We start from the raw sequence: 19,917 nt of genomic DNA on the forward strand, positions 1-19,917 counted from the left end.
AGGTGATATTGCCAAAAACCAAGCCCAGAGTCTTATTGTAAGAAGGGCAGAATTATAACACCAACTCAACTGCCAGACTCGAGAGGCATCTGAAGTTAAAGTGAGGGCATTAATTGGGAAGAAATGGGATCCTGAAACCTGGGGTGGGGACATATGGGCAGATAATCAGGAAGCTGGAGACACTGAGCCCCTAAATTCCATCGAATCACTCCTGCCAACAGAACCATTAGCCCCTTCGGTCCCATATAATGAGATTAACCCAACTGCATCTAAAGCGCCTTTGTCTGAGTCATGGCGTGGAACGTCGCCTGAGGCAGATGCTTTACAAGACAATGCTGAATGTTCTCAAAACATTTCCCCACCAATTTTGGCTTTTAGAGCTATAACTAGACTTAGTCCCAGCGAGCCCTAAAACGTGAAGAATAAAGTGTAACCCAGGAGAAGATATGCTACACTCTGAAAGAACTGTTTTACTTTTCTAATATGTCCAAACAGAAACCTGGGAATATGGGTGGGAATGGCTATTAAGGGTGTGGGATAATGGCGTAAGGAACATAAAAGATGGATCAGTCTGAGTTTATTGATATGGGCTCACTAAGCACAGGTTCTTCATTCAGTGTTTCAGCTTCAGAGGGTAGGAAAGGATCTAATAGTTTATTTGGTTGGGTTGCTGAAGTGTGGATTACACAATGGGCTACACTAAATCCAGGTGAAGTACCAGACCTGCCTTGGTATACTGTAGAAAGTATCCAAAGGCTTAGGGAAATTGGCATGCTAGAGTGGATAGTGGATTTATCAGGTTAGATCCACAGACCCAGACGTGGCGTGCCCCAAAGACATACTTTTTACCACAATGGTAAGGAATAAATTTGTGAAGGGAGCCCCAAGGATCCTTGAAGACTGCTGTGATTGCTATTTTATGTAAGTCACATTTGACAGTGGGAACTGCTCTAAGTGAATTAAGATGGCTAACTACAATGGGGCTGTTTGGAGCCCCTGGTGGTAGGGGCCCAGTGGTGGCACTCGTTCGACAAAGACAAGGTAGGCGTGGTTACCATAATGGGCAGCAGAGTCAAAGCAGTAAACAGAATAGTCTGATTCGTATGGACTTACGGCATTGGTTACTGTCTTAGGCAGGGTTCTCCAGAGAAGCAAAACCATTTATATCAAGGAAATGGCTCACGTGGCCCCTAGAGGCTGTATGTCCCAAGTCTGCCAGACAAGAAAGAGGATTTTCCCAATCCATGTAGCTGCAGGGGCTGGCAAACCCTAGATCGGCAGGCTGGAGAGTAGTGCCACTGCAGGCCATGAAGATTGATGCTTCTGCCAAAACTACCATCTGTGGACTTACAGAATGCCTTATCTACCATCAACGGTATCCCATACAGCATTGTGTCTGATCAAGGAGCTCACTTCACAGTAAATGAAGTGTGGCAGTGGGCCCATGCTCATGGAATTCACTGGTCGTACCATGTTCCCCATCATCCTGAAGCAGCTGGCTTGCTAGAATGATGGGATGGCCCCCTGAAGACACAGTCACAGCACCAGCTGTGTAGGGTTGGGGCAATGTTCTCCAGTAGGCTGTATATGCTTTAAACGAGTGTCTAGTATATGATGCTTTATCTCCCATCATGGTTCCAGGAATCAAGGGGTGGAAATGGGAGTGGCACCACTCGCTATTACCCCTGGTGACCCACTTGCAAGATTTTTGCTTCCTGTCCTCACAACCTTATGTTCTGAAGGTCTAGAGGTCTTAGTTCCAAAGGGACAAATGCTTCCACCTGGAGACACATCACTGATTCCATTGAACAGGAAGTGAAGCATGCCACCTGGCCACTTCGGGCTCCTTTTGCCTCTGGATCAACAGGCAAAGAAGGGAGTTACCATACTGGCTCATGTGATTGGTCCTGATAACCAAGAGGAAATCGAATTGATACCACATAATGGAGATAAAGAAGAGTGTCATGGATAGAATTGTGTTCCCCAAAAATATGTGTCAACTTGGTTAGGCCATTTGTGGTTGTCCTCCATTTTGTGATTTTTCCTATGTGTTATAAACCATAATCTCTGCCTGTGGTTAAAGAGGATTAGGGTGGAATGTAATACTCTTGCTCAGGCCACATCCCTGATCCAATGTAAAGGGAGTTTCCCTGGGGTGTGGCCTGCACCACCTTTTATCTTACAAGAGATAAAAAGAAAGGGAATCAAGCAGAGAGTTGGGGACCTCATACCACCAAGAAAGCAGCTCCAGGAGCAGACTGCGTCCTTTGGACCTGAGGTTCCTGCGCTGAGATGCTCCCAGACCAAAGGAGTCTGATGCATCACAAGGACCTTCCTTTAGAGCCAACAGAGAAAGAAAGCCTTCCCCTGGAGCTGACATCCAGAATTGGGACTTGTAGCCTACTAGACAGTGAGAGAATAAATTTCTCTTTTTTAAAGCCATCCACTTGTGGTATTTCTGTTACATCAGCACTAGATGACTAAGACAGAGAGAGAGATTTATATCAAGGAAATGGCTCACACAGTTGTAGAGGCTGTAACGTCCCAAGTATATGGGTCATGAATGAGGCTTCTCCTGATTTACGTAGCCACAGGCCTGGTAAACCCAAGATCAGCAGGCCAGAGAGTAGGGCTCTTGCTCACAGGCTGTGCAGATCAACAAATCCCAAGATCGGCAGGCAAGACTGCAGGTAAGCTGTGAGCTCAAGTCCCGAGAACTGGAGGTCAAACAAACAGGAGCCAGCTGCAGGATCCAGAACGAGCAAAAGCCTCCAACCCCTGCCTGAATGACTGCCCACACTTGATGTAGGCCACATGCCCAAGGAAATTCCCCCTCAACTGATTGTCTACTCACAGCAGATCCCATCAGGGGGGTGATCACATATCAAATCTCAACAACATTGTACAACCCCCAAAACACTGAGAATCATGGCCCAGCCAAGTTGACACACAATCTCAACGATCACAGTCCACCCCTTGTCAATTTGGCACCTGTACACATCTCCTTAAACCAGACATCGTCTCTGAATAAAGACAATTACAAAGTCATATTTACACCTAACATGATACAACACACATAAAGCTGAAAACATACTAGCCCCATTTACATCTTATATTTTGTAAGTGAAGACAACAAAAATATTTGATGTATACATACAAAGCAGAAATACTCGTAACAATTACAGTCCTTGTTTCTTCAACTGGTCATGTGGCTGTAACTGGTACTTGGAACTACCTCCTTCCACCACCCATTCTGCATTCCCTTTGCCCTCAACCACACAATACTGGGAATCATGGCCTAACCAAGTTGATATATATTTTTGGAGGACACAATTCAGTCCATGACACTCTTTGTATATATATTTAAATGCTTTACTGGTTTTGTGTCTCTAGAGAACCCAGCCTAAGACAAACCCCAACAAACCAGTTGCCGTTGATTCCTACTTATGGTGACCCCAGGTGTGTCCAAGTAGAACTGTGTTCCTTAGGGTTTTTATGGCTGTGACCTTTTGGAGCAAATTGCTGGGCATTTCTGCCAAGGCACTTCTGTATGGGTTTAACCGCCAACCTTTCAGTTAGTAGCCTGGTCCTTAACTGTGCCACCCAGGGAGACTCTTAAAAGTTAGTTGCTATGTAAGATTTGACATCATCAGTGAACTTTTTCTACTTTGTTATCCATTGATCCATCTTGTACTTTGAATGAGTCTTTGTATCATTTTGCATTGGTCATTTGTTATATATGTGTTCACTAACTTTTGCAGTACAGATAGTCCCCAGATTATTAGTGAGTTCCATTTTTAAGTCTGTCTTTAAATCAAATTTGTACATAAGTTAGAACAATTAGGTATGGTTTCTACCTAATGTCAGTTAGTGAAACGTTTATCTTAATATATAGTATATACTGTACTTTTCTATGCATAAAAAACATTAAGGCAGAGCCAAAATGTCAGAATAGGTAGACTCTTCCGTTGACCCCTCTTTACAACAAAGACCCAAAAAAAAAAAACAAGTGAAACGAGTGTATTTGTGACAAGCTGGGAGCCCTGAGCATCGAAGGCAAGCTTAGACAATGAACTGAGAGGCAGGGGAAAGAAGAGACCGTTCAGAAGCAGAGAGGAGTTACCGGACCTGAATCGCAGGGAGCCCTCAGGCACCGTTCCTGGAGTGGCTGCGGCGGCGGCAGCAGCAGTGGGCTGGGATTAGCGTTCGGCTGCAGTTTCCTCAGGGAGAAGCAGCCAGCCACACAGCCCACTCACACGTCTGGAACCTGAGGAGAAGTGTGCTCACGGCAAAAGCTAAGTACTTGCGTATATTTTATCAGGCACCTCCACCCCCAAGCCAGCTTCAGTGGCTGAATCCCTAGGCCTGAGATAGACCCTGGTGAGCACGTGGAGCCGTCCTCCCGGCCTTGGGGAAGGAAAAAATTTGCAACTGAGGGGAAAAGATAATTTGCTAGCTCCATTAACGAGGGGAGCTCAGGACAGAAGTGGCTCCTGTCCAGGCATAAACCATCCATAGACCGTGAGCATCTTTCCCTTCTGCATGGACCTATGTGGACCTATTTTGGGAGAATAGGCCCTTGTCGGCAGACTCCAACAATTTCAGCTGTGTGGCGGAGAGGTGGGTGTTTGACGTTTGACATTGCTTTGCCTATTAAACAGGGTCCTCACCTACCCACAACAGGCACGTAAGGACTGGTGGCTCCACTTGGATCACCCAGCCACCCACGACAGGGGTCCAGGGATAACTGGCACCTCCCAGTCCTTACTACAAAAACTTTGGGTGCCCATGGTCCCTCTGCAGAGCCCACCCACCAGCATGCTGTAGGGAACAGAGACGCGTTCCCCTCAGAGACACTGGGGGTCGGTTCTCAGCCCCCTGCCTTGTTCAGAGCGTGACCCCCTGCTGCAATCAGATACGGGTATATGCACCAGTCACCCCTGCCCCTCTAAGACTGCAGGACAGAGTCTGTACCACACACTTGATATCAGCTACCTGGAGACCTGAGCTGAATTCATACAAGAAAACTGAATGGACTCCTAGACTGATATACCTGATAACAGCTGTAGCCAGCTGGGGACAGGACACCAGAGCTTCAAAGGTGAAAATAATCAAGCTAGCTCACTCAAGCAACCCATAGGGGTATACCAAAACAAAAGAAAGCAAGTACCTATGACACAGTAAGCAAGCATAAACTAATACAATAACTTCTAGATGGCTCAGAGAAAACAGTCAATATCAAGTCACATAAAGAAACAGACCATGATCACCTCAACAGGCTCTCAAAACAAAGAACGCAGGGATCTTTTAGATGGCAGTGCATTCCTGGAATTACCAGGTTCAGAATATGAAAGTTTAATATACAGAACCCTTCAAGGCATCAGGAAGGATATTAGGCAATACCCAGAACAAGCCAAGGAACACACAGATAAAGCAACTGAAGAAATCCGAAAGATTATACAGGAACATAATGAAAAGTTTAATAAGCTGGAAAAATCCATAGACAGCAATCAGAAATTCAGAAGATTAACAATAAAATTACAGAATTAGATAATAGAAAGTCAGAGGAGCAGAATTGAGCAAGTAGAAGCTAGAATTTCTAAGCTTGAAGATAAATCACTTGGCACGAATATATTTGAAGAAAACTCAGATAAAAGAATTTAAAAAAATGAAGAAACATTAAGAATCATGTGGGGCTCTATCAAGAGAAATAACCTATGAGTGATTGTAGTACCAGAACAGTGAAGGATAACAGAAAACACAGAGAAAATTGTTGAGGATTTGTTGGCAGAAAACTTCCCTGATATTGTGAAAAATGAAAAGATATCTATCCAGGATGCTCGTCGAACTCCACATAAGGTAGATCTTAAAAGAAAGTCACCAAGATATATTATAATCAAGCTTGCCAAAACCAAAGCTAAAGAGACAATTATAAGAGCAGCGAGGGATAAAAGAAAGGTCACCTACAAGAGAGAGCCAATAAGAATAAGCTCGGACTACTCGGCAGAAACCATGCAGACAAGAAGGCAATGGGATGACATATTTCAAAAATTGAAGGAAAAAAATTGCCTACCAAGAATCATATATCCATCAAAACTGTCTCTTAAATATGAAGGTGAAATTAAGACATTTCCACATAAACACAAGTTGAGAGAATTCGTAAAAACCAAACCAAAACAACAAGAAATACTAAAGGAAGTTCTTTGGTTAGAAAATCAATATCAGGTACCAACTGAAGACTAGAACACTAAGCAGAGCCATCAGAAGTCAACCCAGATGGAGAAATCCAAAAAAAAAAAAAGAAAAACAAGATAAAAAAAAAAAAGCCCAACACATGGTAACAGCGATGTTATTATATAAAAGAAGACAACATTAAAATAATAAAGAGGGACTAAGAAATGTAATCATACACCTTCCATATGGAGAGGAAGATACAGCGATACAAAGAAATAAAAGTTAGTTATTTTTTTTTATAAGTTTAGAAAAATAGGGGTAAATAATAACGTAACCACAAAGGAGGCAAACAATCCTACTCATCAAAATAAAATTCAAGGGAAAAATACAGACTCAGCAGAAACAAAATCAACAACAACAAGTATGAGGAAAGGACAATATATAAAGAAAATCTAATCAGCACATAAAATCAAGTGGGAAAAAGAAGCTGTCGACACACAAAAAAGGACATCAAAATGATAGCACTAAATTCGTACCTATCCATAATTACCCTGAATGTAAATGGACTAAATGCACCAATAAAGAGACAGAGTCTCAGACTGGATTGAAAAACAAGATCTGTCTATATACTGCCTACAAGAGACACACCTTAGACTTAGAGACACAAACTAAAACTCAAAGGACGGGGAAAAAAATACATCAAGCAAACAATAATCAAAAAACAGCAGGAGTGGCAATATTAATTTCTGACAAAATAGACTTTAAAGTTAAATCCATCAGAAAGGATAAGGAAGGACACTATATAATGATTAAAGGGACAATACACCAAGAAGATATAACCATATTAAATATTTATGCACCCAATGACAGGGCTGCAAGATACATGAAACAAACTCTATCAGGATTGAAAACTCAGATAGACAGCTCCACAGTAATAGTGGGAGACTTCAACACACCACTTTCGGTGAAGGACAGGCCATCCAGAAAGAAGCTCAATAAACACATGGAAGATCTAAATGCCATATTCAACCAACTTGACCTCATAGATATATACAGAACACTCCGCCCAACAGCAACCAAGTATACTTTCTCTTCTAGTGGACATGGAACATTCTCTAGAATAGGCCACGTATTAGGTCCTAAAGCAAGCCTTAGCAGAATCCAAAACATTGAAATATTACAAAGCATCTTCTCTGACCATAAGGCCATAAAAGTGGAAATCAATAACAGGACAAGCAGGAAAAAGAAACCAAACACTTGGAAACTGAACAATACCCTACTCAAAAAAGACTGAATTATAGAAGACATTAAGGATGGAATAAAGAAATTCATAAAATCCAATGAGAATGAAAACACTTCCTATCAGAACCTTTGGGACACAGCAAAAGCAGTGCTCAGAGGCCAATTTATATCAATAAATGCACACATACAAAAAGAATAAAGGGGCAAAATCAAAGAATTATCCCTACAACTTGAACAAATAGAAAGAGAGCAACAAAAGAAACCCACAGGCACCAGAAGAAAATAAATAATAGAAATTAGAGCTGAACTAAATGAAATACGAAATAGAAAAACAATTGAAAGAATTAACAAGACCAAAAGTTGGTTTTTTGAAAAAATCAACAAAATTGATAAACACCTGATCAAACTGACAAAAGAAAAACAGGAGAGGAAGCAAATAACCTGAATAAGAAATGAGATGGGCGATGTTACAACAGACCCAACTGAAATTAAAAGAATCATATCAGAATACTATGAAAAGCTATACTCAAACAAATTTGAAAACCTAGAAGAAATGGATGAATTCCTAGAAACACACTACCTACCTAAACTAACACAAGCAGAGGTAAAAAAGAGGTAGAACAACTAAATAGACCGATAACAAGAGAATGAAAAGATAATCAAAAAACTCCCAACAAAAAAAAAAAACTGAACTAAATGAAATAGAGAACAGAAAAACAAGTGAAAGTGTTAACAAGACCAAAAGCTAGTTCTCAAAAAAATTAACAAAATCGATAAGTCATTGGCTAAACTGACAACAGAAAAACAGGAGAAGAAATGGATGAATTTCTAGAAACACACTACCTACCTAAACTAACACAAACAGAGGTAGAACAACTGAATAAACCATAACAAAAGAGGAGATTGAAAAGGTAATTAAAAACTCCAAAAAACATCAAAAAAATCCCTGGCCGTGACGGCTTCACTGCAGAGTTCTACCAAACTTTCAGAGAAGAGTTAACACCACGACTACTAAAGATATTTTAGAGCATAGAAAAAGATGGAATACTCCCAAACTCATTCTATGAAGCCAGCATCCCACAACCAGGTAAAGACACCACCAAAAGAAAATTACAGACCTATATCCCTTAGATGCAAAAATCCTCAACAAAATTCTAGCCAATAGAATTCAACAACATATCAAAAAATAATTCACCATGACTAAGTGGGATTCATACCAGGTATGCAGGGATGGTTCAACATTAGAAAAACAATTAATGTAATTCATCATATAAATAAAATAGAAGAACCACGTGATCTTATCAGTTGATGCAGAAAAGGCATTTGACAAAGTTCAACACCCATTCATGATAATAACTCTCAGCAAAATCAGAATAGAAGGGAAGTTCCTCAACATAATAAAGGGCATTTATACAAAGTCAACAGCCAGCATCATCCTAAATGGAGAGAATCTGAAAATATTCTTCTCGAGAAAGGGAACCAGAAAAGGATGTCCTTTATCACCTAGCCAGAGCAATTAGGCTAGATAAAGAAATAAAGGGCATCCAGATTGGTAAGGAAGAAGTACAAGTATCTGTATTTGCAGACGACATGATCTTATATACAGAAAACCCTAAAGAATCCTGAAGAAAACTACTGAAACTAATAGAAGAGTTCAGCAGAGCATCAGGATACAAGATAAACATACGAAAATCAGTTGCATTCCTCTACACCAACAAAGAGAACATGGAAGAGCAAATCACCAAATCAATACCATTTACACTAGCCCCCAAGAAAATAAAATACTTAAGAATAAATCTAACCAGAGACATAAAAGATTTATACAAAGAAAACTACAAGACACTACTGCAAGAAACCAAAAGAGACCTACATAAATGGGAACACATACCTTGCTCATGGATCAGAAGACTCAACATTGTAAAAATGTCTATTCTACCAAAAGCGACTTATAGATACAATTCAATTCTGATCCAGATTCCAACCACATTTTTTAATGAGATAGAGTAACAAATCACCAACTTCATATGGCAGGGAAAGAGGCCCCATGTAAGTAAAAAAAAAAACATTACTGAAAAAGAAGAACAAAGTGGGAGGCCTCACACTGCCTGATTTTAGAACCTATTATACTGCCACAGTAGTCAAAACAGCCTGGTCCTGGTACAACAACAGTTACATAGACCAACGGAACAGGATTGAGAATCTAGACATAAATCCATCCACATATGAGCAGCTGATGTTTGACAAGGTCCAAAGTCAGTTAAATGGGGAAAAGACAGTCTCTTTAACAAATGGTCCTGGCATAACTGGATATCCATCTGTGAAAAAAATGAAATAAGACCCATACCTCACACCATGCACAAAAACTAACTCCAAATGGATCGAAGACCTAAATATAAAATTTAAATGATAAAGATCATGGAAGAAAAAATAGAGACAATGCTAGGAGCCCTAATACATGGCATAAACAGTACAAAAGACATTACTACTAAGGCACAAGCACCAGAAGAAAAACTAGATACCTGGGAGCTCCTGAAAATCAAACACCTGTGCCCATACAAAGTCTTCACCAAATGAGTAAAAAGATTACCTACAGATTGGGAAAAAGTTTTTAGCTATGACGTTTCTGATCAGCAGCTGATCTCTAAAATCTACATGATACTGCAAAAATTGGACAACAAAAAGACAAATAACCCAATGAAAAAATGGGCCAAGGATATGAACAGACACTTCACTAAAGAAGACATTCAGGCAGCTGACAGATACATGAGGAAACGCTCACCACAATCATTAGCCATTAGAGAAATGCAAAGCAAAACTGCAATGAGATACCATCTCACTCCAACAAGGCTGGCGTTAATCCAAAAAAACACAAAATAATAAAATTGGCGAGGTTGTGGAGAGACTGGAACACTTATAACTGCTGGTGGGAATGTAAAATGGTGCAACCACTTTGGAAATTGATTTGGCACATCCTTAAAAAGCTAGAAGTAGAACTACCATGTGATCCAGTAGTCCTACTCCTTGGACTACATCTTAGAGAAATAAGAGCCTATACACAAACAGATATATGCACACCAATGTTCATTGTAGCACTGTTTACACTAGCAAAAAGATGGAAGCAACAAAGTTGCCCATCAACGGATGAATGGATAAATAAATCGTGGTATATTTTTACAATGGAATACTGCACATCAATAAAGAACAATGATGAATCCGTGAAACATTTCCTAACATGGAAGAAACTGGAAGGCATTATGCTGAGTGAAATTAGTTGCAAAAGTACAAATATTGTATAAGACCACTGTTACAAGAACTGGAAAAATAGTTTAAACAGAGAAGAAAATATTCTTTGATGGTTACGAGAGTGGGGAGGGAGGGGGAGAGGGAGAGGGGTTTTCACTAATTAGGCAGTAGATAAGAACTATTTTAGGTGAAGGGAAAGACAATACACAATACAGGAGAGTTCAGGAAAACGACTAAACCAGAAGCAAAGAAGTTTGCTGAATAAACTGAACACTTCGAAGGACAGCGTAGCAGAGGCGGGGGTTTGGGGACTATGGTTTCAGGTGAAATCGAGGTCAACTGGCATAATAAAATCTATTAAGACAATATTCTGCATCCCATTTTGTACAGTGGCGTCTGGGGTCTTAAACGTTAGCAGGTGGCCACCTAAGATGCATCAACTCATCTCAACCCCCATGGAGGAAAGGAGAACGAAGAACACCAAAGACACAAGGTAATCATGAGGCCAAGAGACAGAAAGGGCCACATAAACCAGAGACTACATCAGTCTGAGACCAGAAGAACTAGATGGTGCCTGGCTACAACCAATGACTGCCCTGACAGGCAACACAACAGAGAATCCCTGATGGATCAAGAGAGCAGTTGGATGCAGACTTCAAATTCTCGTGAAAGAACTGGACTTAGTGGTCTGACTGAGACTAGAAGGACCCCAGAGGTCACCGGCCCCAGACCTTCTGTTATCCCAAGGCAGGAACCATTCCCAAAGCCGACTCTTCAGACATGGGCTGGACTGGAGTATAAGATAGAAAACGATACTGGTGAGGAGTAAGCTTCTTGGCTTAAGTACATACATGAGACTATGTGGGCAGCTCCTGTCTGGAGAGGAGATGAGAAGGCAGAGGAGGACAGAAGCTGGCTGAATGGACACGGAAATACAGGGTGGAGAGAAGGAGTATGATGTCTCATTAGAGGGAGAGCAACTAGGAGTACATAGCAAGGCATATATGAATTTTTGTATGAGAGACTGACTTGATTTGTAAACTGACTGAAAGCACAATTAAAAAAAAAAAAAAGATTAAGCAAGGAAGTAGCAGCAGTGGGGGAAGAGAGATGCCAAGCTACATGAAGATCACCCAGGAGCAAAAGCTGAAAAGCATCTAGGACCTTCCTCCAGAACCAATAGAGAGAGATAGCCTTCTCTTAGAGTCAGTGCACTGAATTTGGACTTCAAGCCTCCTAAACTGTGAGAAAATACGTTTCTGTTTGTTAAAGCCACCCACTTGTAGTATTTCTGTTATAGCAGCACTAGATGACTAAGACTCTTGGGTACTGGGTCCCAGTACCTTCCCTGTGATAATGGCCCAGCTGTGTTGCCCCATGTGGGTCATCAGGGTGTCCAGTCCTTGTTAGGTGATGCCTTTGTCTGGACCCACTGGGAGGACATCATCAATATAGTGGAAGCAGGACTTTTTCCAGATCATGGCCTACCCATCGATGGCAGGTCGCCAGGTGTCTTAGTTCCTTTGTGCTGCTGTAATAGAAAAAAAATTTTTTTTTTTTTTAATAGAAATACCATAAGTGGGTGGCTTCAAAAAGCAGAAAGTTATTTGCCCATAGTGCAGGAGGCTAGAAGTCCAAATCAGGACACTGGCTCAAGGGAAAGGCTCTCTGTCAGATCGGGGGAAGGTCCTTGTCTTGGTTTCTGTAGCCCCACCTTCCTCAGTTCCTTGGGGATCATCAGGTGACAGCTATCTCTCGTCCCACTTTTTCCTTGCTTCTGTGTCTAATCTGCTCTTTTTACAACTCAGGTCCCTGGGTGGCACAGGTGGTTTGCACTTGACTACTAACTAAAGGTTGGTGGTTTGAATTCACTCGGCGGCCCCACAGAACAAAGGCCTGGTAATCTGCTTCTGTAAAGATTACAGCCCAAAAAAACCCTGTGAGGCAGTTCTACTCTGTAACCGATGGGGTTGCCACGAGTCACAATCTTTGACAGTAACAAGTTTGGCTTTATTTTTTTGTAACCCATTTCATATGAAGGCAAACTGATCCTGATCACTGGTTGGGCAGGGATGCTGAGAAAGGCATTTGCTCTGTCAGTTGCTGCATACCAAGTTTCCTCAGCTTGGGCACTAGCCTCTGTAACAGTCACAATGTCAGGCACTGTCAGCAACAAGGGCGGCACTATAGCATTGTGTCAGTCACAGAGGCCATCACTGCCCACACCCTATTGAGGCTACAGTGGATGGGAAGAGCCCCCTCTCCCCCCATGCCCAGCACTACAGGGCACAGTGAGGGAGTCTGGCAGGGGTGGCGGTTGCCACCTTTATGCCAGTCTTTCTCTGTTGGTCAGTGTTTGAGGCAGGAGGCTCTGAGAGCCATGTGAATGGTCACCCCTGTAATGCCACAGTGGCTGAGCAAATGCAGCCGTCTAGCCACCAGGCAGCATGGAGGGAGCATCACCCAACTCCACCGATGCTGTGCTCAGCTGTCATGGCGGTGGCTTCTGTCAGGGCACTGTGACGGAAGAGGTCTGTAGTAATGCCCCACACGTTGCCACTGTCCCTCAGCAAGCGTAGCAGGATTACCACATTTATTGTGGAGGTGAACTAGCCAGGTTTCTAAGGTCTCTTCAGGCCACCGTGCAAAGCGATCCCAAAGGGGTCTACTTTCCTTTTCACTGGAGCTTAAAGAACTCACTGTATGGCAGGGCGTTTATCAGTGCCAGGGACCTTGCTGGGTTGTTTACACTCAGCTCATGACGCCTGTGACCTGGGTCCTATCATCGGACAGCTGAGCAGTGGCTAAAGGACTGCTTCCCTAGTTTTCTTAGGCCTTGAATCTTTAATCTGAGCCACCGGGTGAGCCCAGCTGGGAAGTTGGGGCTAAACCGAAGGGCCACTGGTCGCCCGTGGAACCAAAAAATTTCTGTAAACGGCTGTGAGCACTCCCCGAGCCCCACTGGCAGAGTGCTTTCTGCTACTGTGGAACAGCATCATGCTCAGTTGACTAACCACGCTCGCTGTACCGGTTTGTCAAGCTGCCAAGTGTGGAAGTGGTCGATTAGGACAATGAGCCAAACTGAAGCTAACAACCAAGGCTTTATTCACTTACTGCAGGCGTGCAGGCAAGAGGCGAAAGAGAAGGGCGCTGGCTCCCCAGTGTTCCATTTTCTCTACAGAACTGTACCTTACCTGCGAGGATCAGATGGATTCAGCATAGAGGAGGAGAAGGTTTCACTGCCAAGGAGCTTTGAATACAAGGCTCCTGCTCCTTTATGGACTGGTGATCTGCGGAAAGGATAGGGGTGGGCAGGAGTGGAAAAGTACCAAGACGAAGTGGAGAAAAGTGCATTAGCCAGGTCCCCCAATCAATGTGCCTGAGCTGGCAGTGCAGGTCAGTGTGGCCGCTGGGGTGAGAGCAGGGCTGAGTCCTTCTCTGCAGCTCCCTCCAGAGACTGCCACGCACCAGCTGGGCACTAAGTCTGGTGTGGGGAGGGCAGCTTCCTCCTGAAGCCTGCCAGGCAAAGCCTTGTAATTGCTTGTGGTCTGGCCAGGCGGGGCATACACGGGACTTCGGACTAGAGCTGTACTCCATGTATATATTCGTTTTAATGTACCTTCAATTAAAACCGAAAGAAAAGCCTTTTAATAAAAGCACTGATGTGGATTTTATTGCCACTCAGGAGCCTAGGCATCTTGACTCCCACACAGTCTGGCAGTTTGCAGATCTCAAGGATGGATTGTTTATGCTGGCTGATTGTGTTTCTCCCACCAGCCACCCCTGGGACACGGTCATCAAGGCTGCCATGAGGAAGTATCCAAATCCGATGAATCCTTGCGTTGTGGGAGTGGATGTCTTGGAGCGGACTGTGGACTGCCGTGGCCGGCTTCACAGCCACCGCCTGCTGAGTACTGAGTGGGGGCTGCCCATGCTGGTGAAAGCGGTGAGCCCCAGGCTGCATGCTCTCTGCTCAGTTCTACCTACGGGAAATAACCACCTTTGCCTGGAGCTCCCAGTCACAATTCTGGGAACTCAAGTGTTGATTTGTTTCTCTGTAAACTTCATTTAGTCATCCATCCCTCTGCTTCAAAATATGTCTCGAATCCCACTAAGTTTTAACCCTCCCGTCACCCTCAACCTTAGCTCAAGCCACCATCTAAACCCTCCCTTCTGCCTCTCTCCACAAAACTGCCAGAGGGCTCGTTTTCAAATGTAAATCTGCTGATGACTTCTCCTTGCCCAGAACACGCTGTTGACTTCCTCTCAACTTGAGTCCAGAGTCTTTACATGGTCCATTGAACTACAAGTGGTCTTGACTTTGTCCTTGTCTCTGCCTGTTTTCCCCTCCCTGCGGCCTTGGCTGTCCCCTGCTCCACAAACACAGCACGTGGGCTTCTGCTTCAGGGCCTTGGGTCGGATGTCCTCTTGGCCTGACATGCTGTACCCTAGAACTTGACTCAAAAGTCCCGTTGGCAGAGGGGCTTTCCCCATCTAAAGTAGTACTCCCTTCACCCCAGGCTGTTACCTGCTTTTGTGTTTGTCAGAGTACCTACTACTGTCTCAAACTCAGCTAGAGGTCACTCATTTGTTTAACGTCTCTCTCACCCACTAGGATGGAAGTACCCTGAAGACAAAGATTTTGTCTGTTTGTACATTGTTGTATCCCCATTGAATTATTTGTTGGATGAATGAATGAATGAATTAGTAAATGAAACAGTATTTTGTGTTTGATGGTATGAAACAAAGCTTTTTGACACAACACTAAGCTACTTTTGCTTTGTTTTTTAGATTTTGGGAACCAGTAGGACTTTGACATACATCAAAGAACATTCTGTTGTGGATCCAGTGGAAAAGAAAATGGAACTTTGTTCCACCAATGTAAGCAATGACCTAAGACGAGAAAGGTGCTTAATATTTCTTGGTGATGGTGCGTAATGCCTTCCTTTACTTTTATTTCCAGTTCCCCTTTGGTCTCAGTGATTTTTTTAATATTTAATGGAAAGGCAAGATTTATTTAGCAGTATTTTATTTGTCTTTTTATTCAAGTGTAATAAAGATCTAGAAAAATGCATATAATGATGAATTGTCACAAGCGGAACACACCTGTGTAACCAGCAGGCTGATAAAAAGCTGGGACATGACCAGCACCCAGGAGCTCCCACCACTGGCCTGACTTCCAGCAGAGGAAGCCCAGTGTTTAAAACAACTAAAGGCAGACCTGCTCTGGGTAAAAAGGGGCAGGGGGAGTCCTTGAGGTCACTCACTTTCCTTCCCCTGAAGGGGTCACTGAAGCATCTTTGAGCCTCTAAGAAATCCGTGGAACTCACTTTGAAAACCACCAGCTCAGCTTAGAGCAATAGCCTCTATTGTCTGTGCTATTAGTCTCTCTACTAGTCCATCCTCTGCTCAGCTCACAGATTCTTCCTGCCGAAAGATTAAGCTCTGAACTGATTACTAGATAAAGACCAAACTCCTTAGTACAGGATTAATACAGGATTTTGCCTATGGCCTGCCTTCCCGACTTAGCCCCCTTCTCTCACCCCGTAAAGGTACAGGGAGTCTTTCAGGTGCCCTTGGAGAAGCCAGTCCCCTTTCCATTCCTGACAATTTATGTATCATGTTCTCTGTCTGGGAAGTCCTTTACTTGGAAAACCCCACTTCCACCTTCAGGAAAAGCTCAGCGGTCAGTAGGGAGGGACCGTTTACACTCTCAAGTAGAAAGGAAATGGAGTTAGGACCGACTTGTGTTTAAATTCTGGGACTATCACTTGATGGATGTGTGGCTTTGAGTAAGTCACTTACCTTTTCTGAGTCTTAAGTTCCTTATCGAAATTAAAAAAAAACAACTCAGTATTGATATGAGGATTAATGACGGGAAATAAGGTTTATAAAGTACAGCATTTGGTATAATTCATGTATCCTGACATTAAATATGGTCATTATGTTGTTCAGCCATCATTATTAACTGTTGATTATATTGCTTTTGACTAAACTTTGTTTTTTTAAAGATGGCCTTCTGTTGGAATTGGCTCTTAAGAAGCAGGCTGATTGGTTTAGACATGATATATTCTAAAACTCCACTGTCGAATGTGGTAGCTACCAGCCACATGTGGCTATTTAAACTTTAGTGAATTAAAGTTAAATAAAATAAATTTCATTTCACAGTCACAGTAGCCACATTTCAAGAGCTCCTTAGCCACATGTGTTTGCCGACTGCCTGTTGTGAAATGCAGATATAGAACATTTCTGTTGTCACAGAAAACCCTGGTAGATGGTGCTAGTCTAGAGCTCTAGCTTTTAAATGGGTTTTAATAGGAAATACTGTAAATGGAAGTGAGAAGTCAGCTTCTTTACAGGAAGCAGTACTTGAAGAGATAAGGTATGCACGCTCTTGCAGTCTGTATGTAGACTCAGGGTTCCATCACATGAGCTCTCAGGAGACTGTCCCCACAACTGGGGCTCGTGTGGGTGGGTGAAAGCTTCTTGCTCACTTACCCAGGTACTAACTGAGGAATATTTCATTCTTTTCTACAACTGCTGATGGTGTTGGCCATTTGTGAGAGCACCTTGCAGGTCAGAACCTTGCTCACATTTTGGGCTTTAGGGTTGGAGAGAAGGTAGATGTTATGGGTTGAACTGTGTCTCTCTCTCAAAATATGTGTTGTAAATCCTAACTCCTGTAGAGGTTATAATCCCATTTGGGAATGGGTTTTCTTTGTTATGTTAATGGGGCAGTGTTGATATAGGCTATGTTTTAAGTCAGTCTCTTTTGAGATATAAAAGAGTAGATTAAGCAAACAGAAAGCAAGAAGAGATGGGGGAAGATAGGTGCCAAGCCACACAGAGATCACCATGGAACCCCAGAACAGAAGTGGAAAAGAAATGGGGACCTTCTCCCAGAATCGACAGAGAGAATGCCCTTCCCTAGAGCCCATGCCCTTAATTTGGACTTCTAACCTCCTAAACTGTGAGAAAGTAAATTTCTGTTTTTTAAAGCTACCTACTTATGATATTTCTGTTATAGCAGCACTAAGTAAGGCAGTAGGTGACAATAGCAAGAAAAAATGTCTGGGCTTTACGTGATGGTACTTCCTGAGCCTAAATGTTCTGTACTGGTTCCAGTAAGTACTAATCTGTGATGCAAGCATCTGAATAAATGGTTTGGGAAGAAATGGAAGAGAAATAGAAGCTAAAGCCATTGTTTCTGTTTTTTTCAAGATCACACTCACAAATTTGGTGTCAGTTGATGAGAGGCTGGTGTACACTCCCCATCCTGAGAACCCTGGAATGTAAGCCATTGCCTCCTGGTTTGACCCCTGAAGTCTGAGGGCCAGGGCAGGCCCATTAGCCTCTACTTTTTGCTCTTCCTTCTGCAGGACTGTGCTCACCCAAGAAGCCATCATCACGGTGAAGGGCATTAGCCTAGGCAGCTATTTAGAAAGTTTAATGGCCAACACAATATCGTCCAATGCGAAGAAGGTATGTGTCTCATTCCAGGGGCCTGTGTGTGTAGTTGTTGTGTGCCAGATTAAGTGGGTGAAATTCTTAGTCTCAGAAATCCTACTGAGGGCTGGGCTCTCCTTCTTTAGCTGAGTTCTTAATGCCACTGCATTTTCTATGGCTACATTCAGAACTAGCGGTGGGGAAAGGCTGGCTCAGGTCTGAGTGGAAAGTGCGCCTGGAAGCCAAGGGAGCCACCATGGTATTTTTCTTATTAGGGAAAGTATGGAGTAAATATGGAACAACTATCACTTCAAAGAGCTGAAATATCGTGGGCTCAACAAAACAAACACACGAACCCTACATATCAGAAAGCTATTATTGGGCTAGCATTGTCAGGGAGGATATTCTTGATATTTAGTAGGATAGGCATTACGTGACTTGGGCTGAATCCTCTCCATTTGTGGTGTTTCCCTGGAGACAGCTGCCACCTTTCTGTCTCTACGTTGACAGAATTTGGGAGTGAGCTTTGTGGAGGTGAGAGGTGAAAGGATGGGCTTCACACAAAGCCATCAGTGGCTCTCCCCTTCTCCCAGAGTCACTAAGGGGGAAGCGTAGGCTTAGAGAGGCAGGGATTGTCCAGGGATTGTCTCTCTCCTGCTCTGAGGTGACATAAAGAGTGCGGATGCTTTGGAAGGAAGATGTCACTCAGCAGAGCAGGGCCTTCGCTTTTTACCTTACCCTACCGCATGTCCCTCTAGCCCACCACTCCCAACTCTTTCCTCCCTTTCTCTCCCAATTTTTTTTTTTATCTTGGTCAAATGTGACTCTTCATTTTTCAGGATCAGTAAAATGATATACTTTCCTTTCTTATATATTTAATGACAAATTAGCTGAAGACCACTAATGGCTTGCGTGAGTCTAGTCACTCATAAAAGAGTCAGTCTGCCCTATTTTTTAGAAAAATCCAGATTTAGGCGGGAGCTTAGCTTAGTTCAGTGAAGTTAGAGAGACCACAGGGATCAGAGGTGCACAGCAATGAAAGGCAAATGTCATCCAGCTCTGCCTGCCCTCTGAGCCCTTGTAGGGTAAGGCAGACCTTACTTGACTTTGTATTTCTAGTGTCTGGCTCAGGGTAGGCACCGGAAATGTTTGCTGAAATAGAAATTATGTTTCAGTTTGTATGAGGAAGGGAATACTCAGGCCAAAGCCACCTCAGACATTTTATGAGGAAAGACAGGATGAACTCAGCGAGGCCAAATTGGCTGTGTTTTGTTTTCCTTTATCTTAGAGGTTGTGGTGTTGAAGGCTTGGTGGAGTATCACTGCCTCCCTCTAGCCAGCACGTGGAATAGTCTTTGTAGCCTTAGTTACCATTTGGGAGGTAATTCTTGTGTTATGCCTGGTGGCAGCTAGTGGCCCAAGAGTGGTTGCAGGTGTTGGAGACAGAGAGGTCATACTGTGGAAAAGATAGCTGCTCTAGGTAAAACAAGGTATGAAGGAGGTCCTTGAGGTTACTTACCCCCGCTTTCCTTGAAGGGGCTGCTGAGGCCTCTTTGAATCTCTGAGAAGTCTATGGAACTCACTTTGAAAACCACTGGCCTTCCTGTGGCCTCCTTGGCCTCTCCCGCGGCAGCCTCAAAGCTGGGAGGTAGGGAGCCTGAGGTTATGGGGCATGCTCTCCGGTAGCTAATCAGACCCACAGAGGAGGCTGGGAAGGAGGCTGCTGCTTGTGCCCCGAACGCCACCTACAGAGGGAGCTGCACTGCGATGAGAAGGTGCCGCTGTGTTTTGCTAGCACAGGACCACGTTCATG

General features: G+C 43.3%; 1 protein-coding gene across 3 annotated transcripts in view; it reads left to right on the forward strand.

The window, feature by feature from the left end:
* Nucleotides 1-19,917, forward strand: part of PRELID3A (PRELI domain containing 3A) — a 73,637-nt gene that overhangs the window by 8,691 nt on the left and 45,029 nt on the right. For all 3 annotated transcript variants that reach the window (XM_064294748.1, XM_010586869.2, XM_023544003.2), the window contains exons 2-5: nt 14,437-14,605; nt 15,451-15,540; nt 17,881-17,951; nt 18,039-18,141. In XM_064294748.1, the coding sequence (XP_064150818.1) occupies nt 14,437-14,605; nt 15,451-15,540; nt 17,881-17,951; nt 18,039-18,141 (433 nt within the window). The remainder of the gene's footprint in view (nt 1-14,436; nt 14,606-15,450; nt 15,541-17,880; nt 17,952-18,038; nt 18,142-19,917) is intronic.

The sequence above is a fragment of the Loxodonta africana genome, chromosome 11 (assembly GCF_030014295.1).
Source record: "Loxodonta africana isolate mLoxAfr1 chromosome 11, mLoxAfr1.hap2, whole genome shotgun sequence".
NCBI lineage: Eukaryota > Metazoa > Chordata > Mammalia > Proboscidea > Elephantidae > Loxodonta > Loxodonta africana.